Source organism: Coregonus lavaretus, assembly GCF_964263955.1.
Source record: "Coregonus lavaretus genome assembly, chromosome: 17".
NCBI classification, from domain to species: domain Eukaryota; kingdom Metazoa; phylum Chordata; class Actinopteri; order Salmoniformes; family Salmonidae; genus Coregonus; species Coregonus lavaretus.
Window position 1 is genome coordinate 35,383,511 of NC_140004.1, and position 22,725 is coordinate 35,406,235.

Sequence of the window (22,725 nt, forward strand, 5' to 3'; positions counted from 1 at the left end):
TGTAAGATTGATTGACTGGAAATTGATGCCTAGCCTATTAATGCACGGAAGGTCCTATCGAGAAATCACATAGGCCTAATTAATGAATAACAAAGGAGGTCCCAATACTGGTAGCAGCAGCAGCAGCACTGCGCAGTAGCCTAGGCCTAGACCTACAGTATATTGTGCTGAACACAGGCCTCTGTGATGTTTGAATACCCAGCCACCTACATGCTTAGAAACAGCTGAACGGTAACCTGACATTAGTAATGAGTATGAGGTGGGCAGAGGTCTCCCAAAGAAACATGCAGATGACAATGACATCAACAACATCAGTCTCAGTACAGTTAGTAAGTGAACGGGTAACAGGCCAATATCTCCTCGCTAAATCCTACACCACGAGAGGGAGATTATCTGGTAAATGAATAAAGCTAATATGGTTTTATAGACTGATAATGCAGTCCTAGTCAAACCACTTGAATCTGGTCTAAATATATCCAGTCATGTAGGCCTATTTCTTTGTGTCCTTGTGCTATCCAACAGAATATGGCAGGTTAACTAACAGTGTCATGTCCAGGGGCGGAGTCCTCCTCACCCTTTGGCATATGACCCCTGACCTCTGACAAGGAGCCGTGTCAAGTCATTGGTCATGTGAAGGAGAGGAGACGAGGTAAAGAAGCTAATTCAGTCTACAGGTGAACAGCCTGTATGTCCTCGACCTTGTTAAATGACAACAGTGCCTACTCACCACGGATTAGCCTGCTGACTCATATCCGAGGCCTGGCTGATACGTTATGTTACATACCGTTGCTATGGATTCGAGCCACATCTCTGTCATGATTCAGCTCTAAATTGAGGACCCTTAAGAGAAAACAAAGGAGACAGAGTCATGACGTCAGGTCGGAAAGTAGGATATGCCCGAAAGATCCAATGGGTTTTTGAAAAGGAGACGAGGAGAGAGGCAAGAGCAGAGGTGTAGTCCAGGGTATACGCTGGTATACGGCGTATACCTACTTATTTTTCAGTCAGCATTGCGTATACCCACTTCTAAATCCCCCCTGATGCGCATCATTCAGTAATATCTGTGAGTCAGATTGCCTATTTTCTTCCTCGGGGATAGTGAAGCCATGACCCACCCTCCTCTGCCTCTAATTGGCTGGTACTCGCTGCTTTCACTGATTAGATTGGTTAACTTTAGGCATGAGGACTGATGAGCCAATCAGAGGCAGAGTAGGGCGGGTCATGCCGAGGAAAATATCGCTAATACCTCAGGTGCCAGTGAAAAAAAAAAAAAAAAAAACTCAGGTGCCGGTGCCACTTGACTACGATAACGGCAGCAGACCAAACAACGGATGAAGAAAGGACACAAGCGGCGGTGTGCCACCCCAGTTGATGGAAGACATCATTCTGAGGTAAGTTTTAAGGTGGTTTCCAAATGAATCATTATTTTAAACTACTGGCAAATTGCCAGTGACTGCACATTTAGAGGAGAAGAGATGTTGCCGCCAATAGTTAGTGCGAGTCGGCTAACGTTATGAAGCTAGCTACGTAGATTGGGATAATGTGGGGAAACCGGGGCATTGTTGGTTTTCAGTAAGTGTTTAATCAACCCAGTTCATAAGAATTTCATACCAGACTGATGAAACTGATTATCTCAATGTTTATGAAGCTTGTTTATTATTGTAAAGGTCTAAATTATAACGTTAGCCAAGTTACTAAGCCCTAAATTATAACATTAGCCAAGTTACTTAGCCCTAACTAACCTATATGATCTAGTTTAATTGCATAGTAGCTAAGCTGGTAGTTGATTTTTAAGTAAGTTAAAACACAAGAATGGGGACAAATAGTTTAAGATTCAGCCTAAAACAATATTGAGGTCTAATCAGGCTGTCTTATTTTGTATAGGGACAGGTAACCATGAAAAGGAAGGGAGATATTGCAGACTTTTTTGTAAAGAGGCACAAATCAGGCCCAGATCAGGCCCAGGCAGACCCCACCCCTAAAACCAGCAGCCCTGGCAGCTCTCAACCGGGAGCTAGCCAGGCAAGTCAGTGTGAGCATAGAGAAGGATCCAGTCTACCACCACCAGGTCAGAACACACAGGCAGTAAATTGCATCTCCAGTTTATTGAAAAGTGAAGCCTCACACTGTAACAAAAGGTGATTTTGACAGATTAAGCCTCATTTTGAATTTCTGTGTGATGTTATTTATTTTATTGCCCTTCTATTTATTTTGTCTGTATCCATGTTTGTTTTTTACAATGCTACTGTTATATAACATTTTGTACATTTTGTGTTAAATTTGTTGTTTTTTTGTTAAATAAACTCTCCCAAGTATTTCACTCACTAATCTCCTGTATGCTTCAGCTTCACTTGCTGAAAATATTTCCACTTGGTTATGCAGATTGTTAATGTAAAGAGGGGGACCCATGTCTTGCTGATGACTATTGTGATCACAGTAGTGTGTGTGTGTGTGTGTGTGTGTGTGTGTGTGTAAGTGTGTGAGAGAGAGAGAGACAGGGAGATGCATAATTAGTTTTGTTGTTGTCTGTAGACATCAATAATGACTGGCCAGACCTGTGGAGTGCTAAACAAACAGAAGACTTCAAATCCAAGAACCCCTGGTTGGGATCCAAAAACAAAAAATTGGGTAAGTTTAGGTAGATTGCTAGTTTGGGTAACTTCTGAAACAGTGGGCACAGATAACTTTGTGTGTGTGTGTGTGTGTGTGTGTGTGTGTGTGTAAAGGACCATGCACACGTACAGCTGTGGATACAGGAGTAGTTACATTGTTTGTTTATGCTTCGCAGGATGTCTGGTCTGTAGCAGTGTGAACTCCATTGGGATCGACAAGGAGCAAGGACAAGGTGTATCGCTCTCAAGAGAATGGATGAACTTTGAAATTCAAGTGTCTGGCCAGGGAAGTAGAACAACAAGTTTGTCAATCTTGAGAAATAAGGTGAGGAAACATGCGTTGTCCAAGGCCCACACTCAGGCTGTGAAGGTGGCAGAGCAACAGAAAGAAGCTGCCATTGAGAATGCAGTGGAGACTATGACTGAGTCCTACATGAAGGAAACTGAAGCTGTGTTTCGAACAGCCTACCATCTGGCCAAAAAGAACCGACCCTTTTCTGACCATGAGAGCCTCATTGAGCTGCAGGAACTGAATGGTGTAAAAATGGGCTCAATACTTCATTCACGTTACAGTGCAACACAAATAATACAACATGTTGCTAGTGAGATGCAGAGCAAAATCATCAGTAGCATTATAGCATCATCCAGTAAGTTAGCTGTCCTAATTGACGAGGCATCTTCTTTAAGTCACAAAGCTGTCATGACAGTTTCTATTAAAGCATCAATTCAAGAAGAAAGCCCTGAGTTCATATTCCTGGAACTTGTTGAACTGGAAAATCAGAGAGCAGATGGCATATTACAGGCGTTACTCACCTGTTTAACTAATGCTGGCTTTACAGAAGAGTGGCTTCATGAAAACTGGGTAACATTTTTATCTGATGGAGCCAGTGTCATGCTAGGAAAGAAGTCAGGAGTAGCAACCAGACTGACTTTGAGATTCCCAAAGCTTTTTGTATGGCACTGCATGAACCATAGACTTGAACTTGCTGTGTCAGATGCAGTTGATGAGGTAAACTCTGTCAATCACTTTAAAACTTTTATCCAGAAGCTATACTCTCTGTATAGTGTGTCAAACAAAAATGAACGTGAACTTGTTAATGCAGCAGCTGAAGTAGGCTCACAACTTCTTCGCATTGGCAGAATCTTGGATGTACGCTGGGTGGCCAGTAGCTTTCGGACTGTTCGTGCTGTTTGGACATCCCTGGGAGCTCTTGTGCAGCACTTTAAAAATGCTTGCAGTGATGAGATGAGGTCCACCAAAGAGAGGCAGATGTACAGAGGTTTGTTAGACCGTGTTCAAAGTCCAGAATTCATTTGTGACCTTGGCCTCATGTACGACACTCTCCATGAACTAAGTCTCCTGTCACAGGAGCTTCAGTCTCGTTCTATAACGCTCCTCAGAGCAGAGCATCTGCTGAAACGCTCAATCAGAGTGATCCAGTCATTCAAAGAGAGTCCAGGTGAGAAATATAGTGAGGCTTTAGAAGCAAAACAGACTGGGGAGTATCGGTCTATAGCCCTGAAAACAAATGCAAAGCTGAAGTCTATCAATCCAGGCCAGTTCTTACAAAGCCTTGTGAACAATCTGGAGAAACGCTTGTCTTTTGAAGATGAGACCATCATGGACCTCAGCATCCTTGATCAGAGTAAGTGGCCATCAAAGCCCAGCATCCGCCATGGTGAAGAACAAGTTAAGCGACTGTGCAAGCGATTTAACTTGTGCACAGACCAAGCACTGAATGGGATGCGGGACCTACTGGAAGAGCCCAGTAGTGAGCCCAAGGACCTAAAACCACTTATGAACTGTATGAAAACATTCCCTGTCGGTACAGCAGAGTGTGAGAGGAATTTTAGCCTTATGAACAATATAAGCTCAGACAAGAGGGCTGTCCTTCTGATCTCAAACATATCAAACTTGATGATGATTAATATCAACGGCCCACCAACTTCCAAGTTTGATCCTAGAAAATATACAAGGACCTGGTTGAAGAGCCATCGTGCTGCCTCTTCGGTGCGTTCTAGACAGTGCAGTGTGAAAGCTCCTGCAGAAAGCAAATTTGTCTGGAATATACTGTAGTATGAGCAAAGGTCAGAAACCCAGTGCTGGGTTGAGAGAGTATATCACTGTTGATGTGTTGTTAATGCATATATTTTTGTTAATTGTTAACTAAATATTGTTGTAACATATTTTGTTGAATGATTTACCGGTAAATGAACATGTTCAAAACAAAGCATATAGCAATATGAACAAGGATGCATTGTCACCTTCAGATTTGAAGTATTTTATTTAAATAAATGTGCAAAAAATAATCGAAACACCATTTCCTGTTTGCCTCATGATAAATACATTTTACATTCATCCAGGCTGCTCTTGTGACCAGTAGTAACTACAAACTGCTCCTAATCAAGTCATGATCATTTTATAATAGTGTGCAAGTAGAAATTACATATTTTTGGGTAAACTAAATCATAGTCTTACATGTCACTGTTTCTAAAACAGGGCTTTTTTCTGGACTACTTAAAAAAAAAAAAGGTGAATACTGAGAGTATACCCACTTCTCCAGGGACCACTACACCACTGGGCAAGAGGATGCAATTGAGATCTTCTTCATGTCTCAACTGGGGAGATCTGACCTCGTTCTACATCCTCATACACAGGTTGAATGGAATGTGTGTGTCTGAAGAGTAGAGGGAGATTAACTGATTGTAATTATGTGACATGGTTGCAGTGTCATATTATATAATGGCTTGAATGAGATGTTTAAACAGAGATGGGCTTCAGTGAGCTTTGACGTGTCAAATATGCTGCAATTAACAGACAAGGAAGTGGAGAGTGAGACATTTGTTGAAGAAGCTGATGTAGTTTGTTAGATACACTACATGGCCAAAAGTATGTGGACACTTACTTGTCGAACATCTCACTCCAGAATCATGGGCATTAATATGGAGTTTGTCTCCCCTTTGCTGCTATAACAGCCTCCACTCTTTTGGGAAGGCTTTCCACTAGATGTTGGAACATCCATTCAGCCATAAGAGCATTAGTGAGGTCGGGCACTGATGTTGGGCGATTAGGCCTGGCTCTCAGTTGGGGTTCCAATTCATCCCAAAGGTGTTCGATGGGGTTGAGGTCAGGGCTCTGTGCAGGCCAGTCAAGTTCTTCCACACCGATCTCGACAAACCATTTCGGGATGGACCTCGCTTTGTACACGGGGGCATTGTCATGCTGAAACAGGAAAGGGCCTTCCCCAAACTGTTGCCACCAAGTTGGAAGCACAGAATTGTCTAGAATGTAATTGTATGCTGTATCGTTAAGATTTCCCTTCACTGGAACTAGGGGGACTAGCCTGAACCATGTAAATCAGCCCCAGACCATTACTCCTCCTCCACCAAACTTTACAGTTGGCACTATGCATACGGGCAGGTAGTTCCACTCCAGCCGACGCTTGGCATTGCGCATGGTGATCTTAGGCTTGTGTGTGTCTGCTCGGCCATGGAAACCCATTTCACAAAGCTCCCGACTAACAGTTATTGTGCTGACATTGCTTCCAGAGGCAGTTTGGAACTTGGTAGTGAGTGTTGCAACCGAGGACAGACTATTTTTATGCGCTACGCGCTTCAGTGGTCCTGTTCTGTGAGCTTGTGTGGCCTACCACTTCGCTGCTGAGCCGTTGTTGCTCCTAGACGTTTCCACTTCACAATAACAGCACTTACAGTTGACTGGGGCAGCTCTAGCAGGGCAGAAATTTGAGGAACTGATTTGTTAGAAAGGTGGCATTCTATGACAGTGCCACATTGAAAGTCACTGAGCCCTTCAGTACGTGCCATTCTACTGCCAATGTTTGTCTATGGAGATTGCATGGCGGTGTCCTCGATTTTATACACCTGTCAGCAACGGGTGTGGCTGAAATAGCCAAATCCACTCATTTGAAGGGGTGTCCACATACTTTTGGGCATGTAGTGTATATTATATCAAAACAGGTACATGCACTCCATCTAGTGGTCATATCTTACAAAGCAAAAAGTGACAGCCAAGATCTCAATAACGTTGTAACAAACAGATCAGAATTCAAAATACAACTAATGTGATCATCCCGATTAAAAACATAATTGTATAGGACGTTTGGTCACAGTTTTAACTATATTTATAATATTGAAATTCATATTAGCTAGCTACTGTTACATATGATACTGTAGCCTATACCAAATATTGCTCTGTACAGTCTGCACACATTTACTGTAACCTTAGCTACGTAGCGAAAATGCATAGCTTCTCGTTACAGTAATAAAATCGCACAGTTCTAGAAGATACCTGCGTAGCTACAAGTAGCTATGTAGGACAAGACAGAGGTGTCCGTCTAGGTCAAAGTTTATAGAGGGGATGAGGTAACGTTAGCCACTTACCCGTCCAAGTCTTTTGCTCTGGCTGCCAGTAGTATTTATTTCCTAAATGGTCGCTGCCCACATGTTCTTTTATCACCCCAAAGGTCCGGCGTAATAGACCTCCGATCCTGCTCATATTGAGAAAATATGATATAGGCAGCTATCGTGCTCGTATACTTCACCATACAACCAGACCTATCAACTCATGTTCAATTGGATTTGTTGTTTATGCAATCTAAAAATAGATAACAGTAAGATATTTTTTGATTAGATGACTGAATCAGAGTAACCAATGAGTGCGCTTGTTATCCCAGAGCGGTTCCAAAAATCCTGACGTAACAATATGGCCACCCACACATCCCTTGTTGACTGGATGTTAGCTAGCTAGCTAAAGGGTGTTAAATAATGACATAAAATTATTCGATCGGATTTGTATCAATCCCAGATCACAAATATGTATTGTACACACAAAGCGTTTGCAAAGCTAGTTTAGTGGCTAACGATATTGAACGTGTAGATGGGTAACCAACCCGCTAGCTAACAATTAGCTAGCTATGCTAGCTTGAGAACAACCATAAACATTCCAGCAAGACTAGCTAGCTAAGTAATTTAAAGATTAATTTATTGTGGGAAGATGTTGGGTTTTCTAACAGCAAGACAGGCTGGACTTGACGACCCACTTCGTCTGAGACGGGCAGAGTCAACACGGAGGTGAGTGAGGGAATGTTGGCCATATCATGCATGGGAACACTATTGTTACCATTGTTTGTCGTTGTCACAGTCAAAATTGGCCATATGGTACAAATTCATGAAAACAACAATTTGCTTTTTGGACTTAATTTAAGGTTAGGCATAAGGTTAACAGTGTGGCTAGGTTTAAAGTCACATTTTATGAAGATACATTGTATAAAAAGGCGGGGTTTGTGACTGGCTGTGGTAATTAACTAGGTTTCCCTGTTGGGGTGTGGGGCTTATGCCGCATTCAAAACAACTGGGAACTCGGAAATCTCCGACTTTAGTGCGTTCATGGCAACTAAGAACTCGGTAAATAAACGAGCTCCGACTGGGAAAAATCGTTTTGCACGATCATCCTACTTAGAATTCCATGTTGGGAACTCGGGTATCTTTCGGGCATATCCTACTTTCCGACCTGACGTCATGACTCTGTCTCCTTTGTTTTCTCTTAAGGGTCCTCAATTTAGAGCTGAATCATGACAGAGATGTGGCTCGAATCCATAGCAACGGCATAAACACCATAGACATTGAAGTCATTGAGGGCAGATAGTAAGTATCATTGGTAGTAGGTCTGACAATATGTCAATTGAGGACATTATTTGTTATGATTACCATATAGCCTAGGCCTATAACATGTAACCTAATGCTGCATACTTCCGTCATCACCTGAGTTCAACATAACTTGATACATGAGCAACCTCCTACAACTCAACATAGACATGTGTTGCCTATATAGCACATCTTTAGAATCCTTCTGGTGCTATTTCATTGGGAGATAACCCTCTCCTCGTGTCTGTTCTGTAGCATGCTATCTGGAGGAGCAGATGGTGTGATTGTGGTGTATGACCTGGAGAACAACAGCAGGAAACCCCAGTACACCTGTAAAGCAGTCTGCACTGTAGGCAGGTGTGTGGCTCACATACCTGGTAGCATCCACTAGATGGCAGTATCACTATGATAGTGTACTTCACAAAATATTTGTGGACGTGTGTGTGAGAGAGAAAGGCTCTGGTGTGCTGTGTGTGTGTGTGTGTGTGTGTGAGAGAGAAAGGCTCTTGTGTGTGTGTGTGTGTGTGTGTGTGTGTGTGAGAGAGAGAGATAATAGCTCTGGTGGTCACTGTGAGTGTGTTTATGTTGCAGGTCCAGTCGGTATGTCCACAGGTTCAGTGTAGAGACAGTGCAGTGGTACCCGCACGACACAGGCATGTTTGTCTCCAGCTCCTTTGACAAAACCATGAAGATCTGGGACACTGAAACACTAAAGGTATACCTTACATACCTTACTCTTTGTCTCTCTCTCTCTCTGCCTCATATGCCCATATGGTGCTCTCTGTGATGAGCTAGAATTACGCTGTGCCATGGTTACCTCAGAGTCAGCTAGGAGACACCAACACTTGTTTGCAGAGGGATTTGCATTGTAACTGTCGCTCTAATCCCCTCCTCCAGCTTCCTAGTCCCATGCCCTGCTCTCCCACACTGCCATGTCCTTCTCTGCTCTCCTCCACTCCCCTCCATTCCTCTCCTCCATTCCCCTCCATTTCTCTCCTCCACCCCCCTCCATTCCTCTCCCAGTCTCACAGCTGTATCCCTCATTTCTGTCTCCTGGTCCCATTGAGTCAGTCAGTCACGAGTGTTCTTTCCAATTGTACTGGCTGACTGGCCGGCTGACCGACTGACTGAACAGTGGTTTTCTATACATTTTTGCTCTTCCCATCTGGTAGTGTTGTCTCTCTACAGCACAGAGATATCAAGTTTATGTTCAGGTTGAACTAAAGCTGATAGTTCCCTCTCCTTCCTGTGTGTCTGTAGCCCGCTGAAGTGTTCCAGTTTGAAGGAAACGTCTACAGTCACCACATGTCCCCCATTGCCATGAAACACAGCCTCATCGCAGGTGTGTGTGATAGTGTGTGTGTGTGCAACAAGCTCTCACAGTCTCACGTCAGAATTAGACGTTCATCCATGTTTCTTAAACATCAAATTTCAAAGTTGTTCCAAAAGTCACATTTTTAAGTGTTTATGGTTAACTATTTTGAGTTAATGCCTAAGGTAAGGGTTAAGGTTTGGCTTAAAATAAACATCTAAAAAAACTACTTTCTATCGCTGGATTTCGAACATGCAACCTTTGGCACTAGAGGCAGATGCTTACGCCCATCCACCATCCCTCATCTCAGTCCAGAATGCCCTAGCAAAACCGAAACCTACTTGAAGGTAACAGCGCTCACTGTTGCCCCTAGTGGCCGGTTTCCACATCATCTCCCGACGTCCTCAGACATGGATGGACGTCGAATACTGACTTGTTTGTGTATGTGTGTTTGTGTGTCATGCGCTTAAAATATTATTTACTGTCTATGTCTTACTGATATAATCTAAGAATGAACATATGAGGCCTCAGTAAATCAAACAAAATAAAATAAAATGTTGATTGTGAAACAGCTGTGTGGTACAGAGTGTATGCCCCTAGGGGTGTCAGGGGTTGAAACTGACTCAGGAACAGTTTAGAGAGACGTGCTGTTCTGGAGACATGACAGGAATCCAGGCTCTGCCTCCCTGCTGACAGAGCAGGACAGACTGGGTACACATACCTTCCCAATGCCCACACTGCTCTCTCTCGCTCTGTTGTTCTTTGTCTCTCTGAGATTTTCCCCGAACTCAAAACAAAATGCCATGAAGTCTTTCAATTACACATTTTACTGATGGAGCAATCAACCTTTTTCTGGAAAGTTCTGGTGGTGCTAGAATTATCAGAATTTGACAGGCGGACCAGAATTATCATTTTATTTCTAACGGGTTTCAAACAGATGGACCCAACCCTGGTTATTTTGTGTCCATCCCTGTCAACACTAGCTCCCTGACAGCTCTCATCCCCTATGTGAATTATGTGTGTTATTAGCTCATGTTTATCCAAGAGTAGAACTGCTCTCTTTATATACACTCCTATCTCATCTGAGAGAACCAGGGCCTTCAGTTTCTCCTCTGTCACGAAGCGTTAACACACACAGTGAAAGTAGATGTTTTTCTTTGTCTTAGTCATGTACTGTATGTAACCTCTCAATTAATCCCTTGATCTGTGTGTTCTCAGTGGGTACCAAAGACCAGAAAGTACAGCTCTGTGACCTGAAGTCTGGCTCACGCATCCAGGTTCTGCAGGGTGAGAGCCACACCCACCCACCCACCCACCCCTATGTCTTACTATACTTGTGAGGACTTTTTGGGGACCAACAATTGATTCCCATTCAAAATCCTATTTTCCCTAAACTTAACCCCTAAGCCTAAAACTGGCAAAATGTCCTCACTTCTCAGAATTTTAGTCTACTATACTTGTGAGGACTTCTGGTACTCACAAATATAGTAAAACGTGTACACACATACACACTTCCACTGACTGTCCTTTCTATCCCACAGGTCACAGAGGTGAGGTCCTATCTGTCCGGTGGTCGCCAAGATATGAGCACATTTTAGCTACAGCCAGGTAGGCCAACTTACACCACACCTGGAGAGATGATCAAATCAAATTGTATTGGTCAATATCAATATTTTATTGATACAACCACAGATACAACTACCTTAAAGGGCCTTTAGATAAATGTCCCTCCCTCATTTCACGCCCAAGTATCATAGAAATGCCAATGTAGCTAGTGAAAGTGTGAAAGGGATTTACCTGAGCTCATTGCTATCTGGAAGCATTGGCACACAGAGAGACTGTACCAGCCTCTATTCCCTGGGAATAACAACGCAGCATATGGCAGGGAGAGAGTACTCCGCTGGTTTACGCCAAATTAGATCAGCTAATTAAACCATTGGGATCAAATCACTGTCCCTTTGGGCTGTAAGTGATTTGAAAAACAACTGAGCAGCATTTCAACTGCTACTGATAACATGGGCAATTGGACAGTGAAGCACACTGTCTTTGGAAATGTTGTATGGAGTGAGATTCTTTTTTTATACGGAGGGCTGTTTTGAGGAAATGTGAGGCACTATAGCTGGACAATTTAAGGGACTGTGTTGCCTTGTTGTAGTGTTACGTTGTTGATGCCCAGTGATGTGAACCTTCATCTGCAGACCAGTTAGGGGACATTTCTACATTATATCCCTATAGGGCCCTAAGGGGCTGACACATGTCCCCTGAGGGATAGGTGAGGGATGGAAGGCTGTTGATTTAGGGTTCTCATGTCTCTCTCTCTCTCTCTCTCTCTCTCTCACTCTCTTTCTGTTGCTCTGTCTCTCTATTTCTCTATCTCTCTCTCTCTGTTGCTGTCTCTCTATTTCTCTCTCTCTCTGTTGCTCTGTCTCTCTCTCTCGCTCTGTCTCTGTCTTTCTCTCTCAGTACTGACAGCAGGGTGTTGGTATGGGATGTGCGTCGGGCCTCAGGGAGTCTGTTCTCTCTGGACCAACACAACGGGGACAAGTCCAAGACCTCGTCAGACGCAGGTAGGAACAAACTGTCACACTTCCCCCCTCTCCCTGACTCCCCCCACAGCCACACAACACATCAGACATCTCAAGCAGAGGACCACTAATGTATACACCTCCAGTTTACCTCATTGGAACAATGCTGGTGTTATGACACCTATTAGTACTGCGCACACACACACACACACACACACACACACACACACACACTGAACAGACCTGCATAGCCAGTGCATCTATCTGATGCAACATTGTGAAATTCACAAAATTCACTTATCCATTTGTCATCAGCAAAGCTTAGTTGTAATAACAAGGTGTCTCACTGGAGGCGAGCTGTAGGCTACATTCTCGAGATGTCTGTCTGTCCTCTCCCTGCTCCCTGACCCCCTGGCTATGAGAGAACAGCTCCTAGCTATGGGGGGAAACCAGTTTCTACTCTACTAGCCCGGGAGCAAATGCTTTTGCTTGCTGATTGCTGTTTGCTATTGATGGAAAGAAAACTGATACAAAGAGAGAGAAACCATTTAAGGGTGAGAGATGGGTAGAGAGAAAAGAGCTGGATGGAGAGATGTCTACGTGATAGTGAAAGAGTGGTGACAACACCTCCTTTGGCCGCCATTCCTTCCAGTTCTCTGCTGCCAATGACTGGAACGAATTGCAAAAATCTCTGAAGCTGGAGACTCTTATCTCCCTCACTAACTTTAAGCATCAGTTGTCAGAGCACCTTACCGATCACTGCACCTGTACACAGCCCATCTGAAATTAGCCCACCCAACTACCTCATCCCTATATTGTTATTTATTTTGCTCTTTTGCACCCCAGTATCTCTATTTGCACATAATCTCTTGCACATCTAGCATTCCAGTGTTAATACTATTGTAATTATTTTGCACTATAGCCTATTTATTGCCTTACCTCCATAACTTGCTACATTTGCACACACTGTATATATATTTTCTGTTGTATTTTTGACTTTATGTTTTTTACCCCATATGTAACTCTGTGTTGTTTTTATCGCACTGCTTTGCTTTATCTTGGCCAGGTCGCAGTTGTAAATGAGAACTTGTTCTCAACTGGCTTACCTGGTGAAAAAAAATAAAAAAAAAATAAAATAATTTAATGGGGTAAAGAGAAGCGATAAAGGGTTGAGTGACATGATTACCAAACGCTCTTCCCAGATAAAACTGTGTCCTTTCCCCTTAAATAATAGTTACATTATCTCATTGGCGTTTAATGACGCGTGTGTGTTTGCCAGTGAACACAGCCCATAATGGAAGGGTAAATGGCCTCTGCTTCACGGTGGACGGCCTCTACCTTCTCACCACGGGAACAGACGACCGCATGAGACTGTGGAACAGCGCCAATGGAAAGAACACACTGGTAGGTTATGTGTGTGTGTGTGAGAGATACAGAGAGAGAGAGAGAGAAAGAAAGAGAGGGTGGAAAAGTTGTCTGGCGGGGATCCAATGGATGAGGGTGAGGACAAGGCTCTACCCCTGATGCCCTGTGTGTGTTTGTGTGCGTGCGTGCGTGCACGTTTCCTGCCCATCCCTGGAGGCCTTGTCTGTAACACATTACATAGCGCGTGTGGCTCTTCCAGGCCTTACCCTAAATGATCAGTAGCCATCCCTCTCTGCGACAGCGGCCTCGGCACTAAGGGACATCAGTGTGCCTTGTGCCTCTAACCCCATTACCTCCCATACATAAACTTCCCCTCACTAACTGGGTCTGCAGGTGAAGGCCTCAAGCCTTCACATAAAGGTCCTGTGCTGCTTTAGGTTAGGAGAAACAGGTTGCCTGCATGATGACTTGAAGACATATATCCCTTTCATACACAGACCAAAATCCCACTAATATACCATGCCTGCATTTTTATACCAGCTTTTTCGTATATCTGAAAGGGGTAGGGGGTAAAACATGGAAAAATTGAATAAAAGCCACCTAAAGACCTAGTCATGATTCCTGTATTTTCACAGACCCTGTAACCAAAATACAGGAATCAGGTCTGTGTGAATGGTGCTCTGCTTTTTGCAGGTAAATTCATTAACACTTCCATTGTTTAACACCTCCCTAATTTGAACTGCAAACAGCCTCCATGGTTTAACAACACCCCCCATCCCTCCCCAATTAGACAGTTACCCACTGAAATAAGTGGTAAGTAAGGGGCTGTATGAAAGGGGGTCATATAAACATTGCCTTATTTTTTACAGGTAACATACCACATCTTCTGTCTGAAATGGGTTATACAGTACATCTTTAAACATTGAACTCGACGAATCCGAGGGAAGCCCACTTTAGCTGGCGTAGTCCGTATCAGTACAACACATGTTGAGGTCTATATTTAACCTGGTTTCTGAATTCCTCCATGCTTATGACCACTCTACATAATGTACTGTAGCAGTTTGATAGTTGAAGTGCTGTTCTACTGTTAGCTTGGTCATCCATCCAACTGACCTTCCCAACTGCTCTCTGTCTCTCAGGTGAACTATGGGAAGGTGAGTAACGAAAGCCGTAAGGGGTTAAAGATCACGGTGTCTCGTGGCTGCAGCCCGGAGTTTGTGTTTGTACCTTGTGGCAGCTCGGTGGTTGTGTACGCTCTACACACCGGGGAACTTGTGACCATGCTGAGGGGACACTACAACAACGTGGACTGCTGCCAGTTCCACCCCGACTACCAGGTGACTGACTGACTGTCTGCCTGTCTGTCTGTCGGTGCATCTGTCCATCCTTTATGGCTATAGACTAATAAGAAATGACAGTGTTATTAACGTCATTATGTTTGTTCATTATCAATACCTTACGCATGTTCATGTAAATCAGCTCATGTGCCATCATATTGTTCCTAAGTTGAGCCAAGGTCTCTGAGACGTGGGTCATATTCATTAGTGCACACTGGAGCAAACCATAGCAAAATGTTTTGCATTGGAAAACCTGGTAGGTCCCTCCCTGTTTCTACCCATTTGCTTCTGTTTGGTTCCTAATGAATACAACCCTAGCAGACCAGAGGCCTTGAAGGCCTCCTGTACCTCACAGAGAATCATAACAAATTCATATTCTACCCACATTATCAGGATCCTGCGCGTAGATAGCTGACGCATTGTCAGTTTGTTATGGTACAGTCGTCACAGATGATATGATAACCTGCCATGGAAGGTACGGAACACTGTGGCCATTCACTAATGTTAATCAGAGAAAATACTGAATTGAGACGGCCTCACCTCTTTTGCATTTTCCTGTTAATGGTTAAGGTTAGCAGGACAAGATCTGTGAGGTGTAGTGGGGGAGTGTTTGAGGTAGGCTACAGTAGGTAACTTACCCTTGAATAGATTACATATTAAAGTCAACATCCTCATGTAAAGCCATTAGCCATGGCCTAGTCACAGGGGTATGAAAAACAATTGGGCCTTAATGATTATAAAGGTGGTCCTCTGTAGCTTAATTGGTAGAGCATGGCGCTTGTAACGCCAGGGTAGTGGGTTCGATCCCCGGGACCACCCATACGTAAAAATGTATGCGCACATGACTGTAAGTCGCTTTGGATAAAAGCGTCTGCTAAATGGCATATTATTATTATATTATAAAGGTGAAGGCCAGAAATCAGTTTGTTCTCTTTTATGGAGAGTTTTGTTTACTTGTCAAAGTACTGCAATGGGAGGTTTGTTGAAGAACGGGGTAGTGCTATGTCATATCATCCGATAACATCTCCTTTTGCCAAGGCATGTCTTTCCTTTCTTTACTCCAACTGCTATACCACGTAATGGCGCATAAATTCCCTTATACTGCCCTACCAAGCAAAAAGGCAGTAACTGCTCATAGCGTGGAACTGAGGAAAACGGCTTTTATTTACCTTGGTTTCACAGTAACCTTATGCAGTTACTGCTAACATGACCCCCATTTTCTCCAAAACACAATACAATAGAGGCAGGATACTTGTCCACATGATTAAGCATGTATTTAATGTAGCAAAAATGACATTAACTCATTTTGGACCAAATTTGCAGTTAGTCTTTTTGCTTGGTAGGGCAGTATACATGATTATACAGTTTCCTTAGTATCTCAGTGTTATGCATATCCTACTCATGCACATCACATTTCATATCTCATCACAGTAGTATTTGTGTTAGACATTAGTTATGGTGTCAGAGTATATCCGCCTAACGTCCTACTTACTAAAGCTGTAAGAATGTGGCGGAGCAACTAGTGTTTGTTTATTTGGAAAGAACACATAGTTCTGGAATTTATTTTTTGCTTCTTGTCTTTTTTAGTTGAAGTAGGCTAATGCCACATTTTACATTTTAGTCATTTACCAGATACTTTTATCCAGAGTGACTTAAAGGAGCAATTAGGGTTGAGTGCCTTGCTCAAGGGCAGATCGACCGATTTTTCACCTAGTCGACTTAGGGATTCAAACAAGCGACCTTTCGGTTACTGGCCCAACACTCTTAACCGCTAGCTACCTGCCACCCACAAATACACCTCTTCAAATGATTGGCAGGTTTGGACTTGATGAACTTCTATTGGTTGTTTTCCTGGATGATGATTATGTCATTGTTTTGAGTCTAGTGTTTCATAAGGTAGACACTGCTGTAATAACTCTGGACAGGATACTTCCCCAACATGTTTCTTTCCACTTGACAAACTTGGCTAATTTAGGACCAAATGCTAACATGTGTATATGGGACACAGAGATTAAACCAAATGGGAGTTGAGGTGCAGACAAAATGGGTACAAGAGCAGCCAGGACCAGAGCCATATATTTAGATAAATATATGGCTCTGGCCGGGACGTAAAGAGCACAGAGTATTGAGACCCAGGCTAAAGCACTCCTCTCTTCTGCGTGTTTCCAGGAGCTGTACAGCGGAGGTAAAGACTGTAACATCCTAGCCTGGGTTCCTGTTCTACGACCCCCAGACATGGAAGGAGAAGGGACAGCCGCCAAGGTAGGAGGCTACACAGCAGGAAAAATGAAAGAATGCTCGGCCCTCCTGTAGCTCAGTTGGTAGAGCATGGCGCTTGCAACGCCAGTGTTGTGGGTTCGATTCCCACGGGGGGCCATTATGAAAAATATATGCACTCACTAACTGTAAGTCACTCTGGATAAGAGCGTCTGCTAAATGACTAAAATGTAAATGTAATAATACGCAGGTCCCTGTTCTCATTCTAAAATGCTGTCACATTAGCCAGACTAATAGACAGGCATCTAGTAGGACCTTATTATTTGATACCAGTCCATTTACATTTTAGTCATTTAGCAGATGCTCTTATCCAGAGCGACTTACAGGAACAATTAGGGGTAAGTGCCTTGCTCAAGGGCACATCGGCAGATGTTTCACCTAGTCGGCTCTGGGACCAGTCACGACAATGCAAACAAACTTCGCCTTTGTGCACACAGAAATTAGATCATAGGGGTTGTGGCTTATGCAGCACCTTACTAGGGTAACTCGGTACACACACACACACACACACACAGCCTCAACTTGGCTACATTCCCCAGGTGCTGATGAAATTATGTCTATAGGCATCTTCAGCCAGCTCCCAATGCAGTGTCACCAGTTATATTTAGTTTTGGAAACAGAATAATAATTGCTTGCTTGCACTTGGGAAATGTTTGTAATGCTTTCCTGATTACTTAATCGCTTTAACTCAAAACAACACGAGAGTAGAGAGTATTTTACTGAATGTGTTTCTCCATCCCAGGGTGGGAGCCAGGCTATGGTGAACCATGCTTTTGAAGACGCATGGAGCAGTGATGAGGACTGATGCATAAACACAACCACCTGTACAGCCCTACTCCATCGGACATAGTGTATATTTCCATTTTGTATAAAAAGCTAAGTGTACGAAACATTAGGAACACTTTCCTAATATTGAGTTGCACCACCTTTTGCCCTCAGAACAGCCTAAATTCGTCGGGACGTGGACTCTACAAGGTGGCGAAAGCGTTCCACAGGGATGCTGGCCCATGTTGACTCCAACCCACAGTTGTCAAGTTGGTTGGATGTCCTTTGGGTGGTGGACCATTCTTGATACACATGGGAAACTGTTGAGTGTGAAAACCCAGCGGCGCACAATTGGCCCAGCGTCGTCCAGGGTAGGGGCGGGAATGGCCGGCAGGGATGTAGCTCAATTGGTAGAGCATGGCGTTTGCAACGCCAGGGTTGTGGGTTCGATTCCCACGGGGGGCCAGTATGAAAAAAATAAAATAATGTATGCACTCACTAACTGTAAGTCGCTCTGGATAAGAGCGTCTGCTAAATGACTGTAAATGTAAACAATTTGACATAAACGGTTTTATATTGACGTGTCAATAAAAAAAACATCCATCAACCTAAATTTATATGAATGCTGTAAGTACAGAAATGGTTTGCTCACTAGGAAATGAATATGAATATCCAACCAGTCAGTGACAACTGTTTGGAGTTTGTGACAGCAATTATGTAAGCTTATTACAGTATTGTAAACACTGTCCTGGGATTTGGTATGCTCTTCTATGTAGAACATTTGACATTTTTTTCCTCATGCATGTATAATATCATTTCACTGCTTGAGACACACCCAGAGGTGTTTGTTGAAGAACACTACAGTGGGGAAAAAAAGTATTTAGTCAGCCACCAATTGTGCAAGTTCTCCCACTTAAAAAGATGAGAGAGGCCTGTAATTTTCATCATAGGTACACGTCAACTATGACAGACAAATTGAGTTTTTTTTTCTCCAGAAAATCACATTGTAGGATTTTTAATGAATTTATTTGCAAATTATGGTGGAAAATAAGTATTTGGTCACCTACAAACAAGCAAGATTTCTGGCTCTGACAGACCTGTAACTTCTTCTTTAAGAGGCTCCTCTGTCCTCCACTCGTTACCTGTATTAATGGCACCTGTTTGAACTTGTTATCAGTATAAAAGACACCTGTCCACAACCTCAAACAGTCACACTCCAAACTCCACTATGGCCAAGACCAAAGAGCTGTCAAAGGACATTAGAAACAAAATTGTAGACCTGCACCAGGCTGGGAAGACTGAATCTGCAATAGGTAAGCAGCTTGGTTTGAAGAAATCAACTGTGGGAGCAATTATTAGGAAATGGAAGACACTGATTATCTCCCTCGATCTGGGGCTCCACGCAAGATCTCACCCCGTGGGGTCAAAATGATCACAAGAACGGTGAGCAAAAATCCCAGAACCACACGGGGGGACCTAGTGAATGACCTGCAGAGAGCTGGGACCAAAGTAACAAAGCCTACCATCAGGTAACACACTACGCCGCCAGGGACTCAAATCCTGCAGTGCCAGACGTGTCCCCCTGCTTAAGCCAGTACATGTCCAGGCCCGTCTGAAGTTTGCTAGAGTGCATTTGGATGATCCAGAAGAGGATTGGGAGAATGTCATATGGTCAGATAAAACCAAAATAGAACTTTTTGGTAAAAACTCAACTCGTTGTGTTTGGAGGACAAAGAATGCTGAGTTGCATCCAAAGAACACCATACCTACTGTGAAGCATGGGGGTGGAAACATCATGTGTTGGGGCTGTTTTTCTGCAAAGGGACCAGGACGACTGATCCGTGTAAAGGAAAGAATGAATGGGGCCATGTATCGTGAGATTTTGAGTGAAAACCTCCTTCCATCAGCAAGGGCATTGAAGATGAAACGTGGCTGGGTCTTTCAGCATGACAATGATCCCAAACACACCGCCCGGGCAACGAAGGAGTGGCTTCGTAAGAAGCATTTCAAGGTCCTGGAGTGGCCTAGCCAGTCTCCAGATCTCAACCCCATAGAAAATCTTTGGAGGGAGTTGAAAGTCCGTGTTGCCCAGCGACAGCCCCAAAACATCACTGCTCTAGAGGAGATCTGCATGGAGGAATGGGCCAAAATACCAGCAACAGTGTGTGAAAACCTTGTGAAGACTTACAGAAAACGTTTGACCTGTGTCATTGCCAACAGGGTATATAACAAAGTATTGAGAAACTTTTGTTATTGACCAAATACTTATTTTCCACCATAATTTGCAAATAAATTCATTAAAAATCCTACAATGTGATTTTCTGGATTTTTTTCCTCAATTTGTCTGTCATAGTTGACGTGTACCTATGATGAAAATTACAGGCCTCTCTCATCTTTTTAAGTGGGAGAACTTGCACAATTGGTGGCTGACTAAATACTTTTTTTCCCCACTGTACTTCCAAAGTTGTGGAAAAATGGCTTAAGGACAACATAGTCAATGTATTGGAGTGGCCATCACAAAGCCCTGACCTCAAACCTATAGAACATTTGTGTGCAGAACTGAAAAAGCGTGTGCGAGCAAGGAGGCCTACAAACCTGACTCAGTTACACCAGCTCTGTCAGGAGGAATGGGCCAAAATTCAATCAACTTATTGTGGGAAGCTTGTGGAAGGCTACCCGAAACGTTTGACCCAAGTTAAACAATTTAAAGGCAATGCTACCAAATACTAATTGAGTGTAAGTAAACTTCTGACCCACTGGGAATGTGATGAAATAAATAAAAGCTGAAATAAATCATTCTCTCTACTATTATTCTGACATTTCACATTCTTAAAATAAAATGGTGATCCTAACTGACCTAAGACAGGGAATTTTTACTAGGATTAAATGTCAGGAATTGTGAAAAACTGAGTTTAAATGTATTTGGCTAATGTGTATGTAAACTTCCGACTTCAACTGTACATACATAACCAGTCAAAAGTTTGGACACACCTACTCATTCAAAGGTTTTTCTTTATTTTTACATTGTAGAATAATAGTGAAGACATCAAAACTATGAATATGGAATCATGTAGTAACTAAAAATGGGTTAAACAAATCAAAATATATTTGAGATTTGAGATTCTTCAAAGTAGCTACCCTTTGCCTCAACAGCTTTGCACACTCTTGGCATTCTCTCAATCAGCTTCACCTGGAATGCTTTTCCAACAGTCTTGAAGAAGTTCCCACATATGCGGAGCACTTGTTGGCTGCTTTTCCTTCACTCTGCGGTCCGACTCATCCCAAACCATCTCAATTGGGTTGAGGTCAGGGGATTGTGGAGGCCAGGTCATCTGATGCAGCACTCCATCACTCTCCTTCTTGGTAAAATAGCCCTTACACAGCCTGGAGGTGTGTTGGGTCATTGTCCTGTTGAAAAACAAATGATAGTCCCACTAAACCCAAACCAGATGGGATGGCTTATCGCTGCAGAATTCTGTGGTAGCCATGCTGGTTAAGTGTGCCTTGAATTCTAAATAAATCACAGACATTGTCACCAGCAAAGTACCCCAACACCATAACACCTCCTCCTCCATGCTTTACGGTGGGAACCACACATGCGGAGATCATCCATTCACACGGTTGGAACCAAAAATGTATAATTTGGACTCCAGACCAAAGGACAAATTTCCACCATGTCCATTGCTTGTGTTTCTTGGCCCAAGCAGGTCTCTTCTTATTATTGGTGTCCTTTAGTAGTGGTTTCTTTGCAGCAATTCGACCATGAAGGCCTGATTCACACAGTCCCCTCTGAACAGTTGATGTTGAGATGTGTCTGTTACTTGAACTCTGTGAAGCATTTATTTGGGCTGCAATTTCTGAGGCTGGTAAATCTAATGAACTTATCCTCTGCAGCAGAGGTAACTCTGGGTCTTCCATTTCTGTGGCGGTCCTCATGAGAGCCAGTTTCATCATAGCGCTTGATAGTTTTTGCGACTGCACTTGAAGAAACGTTCAAAGTTCTTGAAATGTTCCGTATTGACTGACCTTCATGTCTTAAAGTAATGATGGACTGTCATTTCTCTTTGCTTATTTGAGCTGTTCTTGCCATAATATGGAGTTGGTCTTTTACCAAATAGGGCTATCTTCTGTCTACCTTGTCACAACACAACTGATTGGCTCAAACACATTAAGAAGTTAAGAAATTCCACAAACTAACTTTTAAGAAGGCACACCTGTTAATTGAAATGCATTCCAGGTGACTACCTCATGAAGCTGGTTGAGAGAATGCCAAGAGTGTGCAAAGCTGTCATCAAGGCAAAGGGTGGCTATTTGAAGAATCTCAAATATATTTTGATTTTAGCCAATTTCGCCGTCAGACAGAACGAGACACCCAGCTCATGCCTAGGAGGCAGACCGGTTCCTAAATCACTTTTCACCTGGTGCAAACGTCGCCTACCCAGGAGCTCGTGCCAGATTAAGAATCCTCTCATTGATAACGTCTAGTTTGAATGTATTCTTCCTTTTTCTTGGACCTGAGTCTCCGCCCTCCTTTCCAATCAATGAAGGGATTCGATTATCTGGCCAAGTTTACCCCGAAGAGAGGAGTTTACAACGGGTGAAAGTGATTGCATTTGTTTTGGAACTGGGCTGCCTCCCGGGCATGAGTCGTCTTTCTTGTTCTGGCTAATGGCGAAGTCGACTCAAAACAAAAGTGACGTAGTCTACGATATTAAACACTTGGAGTAATATGTAGAATTCTGTTTTCACATACAAAAGCCATTGCTTTTGATGAACACGCTTGATCTGCCTCCCAATGAAAACGAATTAGAAAATTCAAACACATTTTATGGAAAATTGATGTTTTATGTTTCTGGACGATATGCACT

At 43.2% G+C, this 22,725-nt stretch overlaps 1 protein-coding gene and 1 pseudogene across 3 annotated transcripts in view; one reads left to right on the forward strand and one right to left on the reverse strand.

Annotated features, from left to right (window-relative positions):
• LOC311144466 (NADH dehydrogenase [ubiquinone] 1 alpha subcomplex assembly factor 2-like) overlaps positions 1–7,154 on the reverse strand; it is a 44,490-nt pseudogene extending 37,336 nt beyond the window's left edge. Inside the window, exon 1 of the transcript XR_014615579.1 lies at positions 7,014–7,154. The product of XR_014615579.1 is annotated as an NADH dehydrogenase [ubiquinone] 1 alpha subcomplex assembly factor 2-like (transcript). The remainder of the gene's footprint in view (positions 1–7,013) is intronic.
• A 170-nt stretch (positions 7,155–7,324) lies between these two features.
• ercc8 (excision repair cross-complementation group 8) lies at positions 7,325–18,467 on the forward strand. 2 transcript variants are annotated; one of them, XM_084180222.1, is made up of 12 exons: positions 7,325–7,703; positions 8,181–8,276; positions 8,532–8,633; positions 8,868–8,991; positions 9,537–9,618; positions 10,807–10,875; positions 11,130–11,196; positions 12,052–12,155; positions 13,393–13,517; positions 14,618–14,815; positions 16,985–17,077; positions 17,835–18,467. In XM_084180222.1, exons 1-12 carry the CDS (start codon positions 7,627–7,629, stop codon positions 17,895–17,897), a joined length of 1,200 nt encoding a protein of 399 aa, XP_084036348.1. In that variant the 5' UTR covers positions 7,325–7,626; the 3' UTR covers positions 17,898–18,467. The 2 variants fall into 2 exon arrangements, with proteins under 2 accessions (XP_084036348.1, XP_084036349.1); XM_084180223.1 differs by lacking the exon at positions 14,618–14,815 and having other exon boundaries at positions 17,835–18,466.
• The last annotated feature ends 4,258 nt before the right edge of the window (positions 18,468–22,725 follow it).

What these genes read in the sequence shown, in the direction of transcription:
- ercc8 (XM_084180222.1), top strand. Translation starts at nt 7,627, where the DNA reads ATGTTGGGTTTTCTAACAGCAAGACAGGCTGGACTTGACGACCCACTT. An exon ending in GAAACACAGCCTCATCGCAG is followed by an intron (nt 9,619 to 10,806) that starts GTGTGTGTGATA and finishes GTGTGTTCTCAG; the next exon opens with TGGGTACCAAAGACCAGAAA. An exon ending in CAAGACCTCGTCAGACGCAG is followed by an intron (nt 12,156 to 13,392) that starts GTAGGAACAAAC and finishes TGTGTTTGCCAG; the next exon opens with TGAACACAGCCCATAATGGA.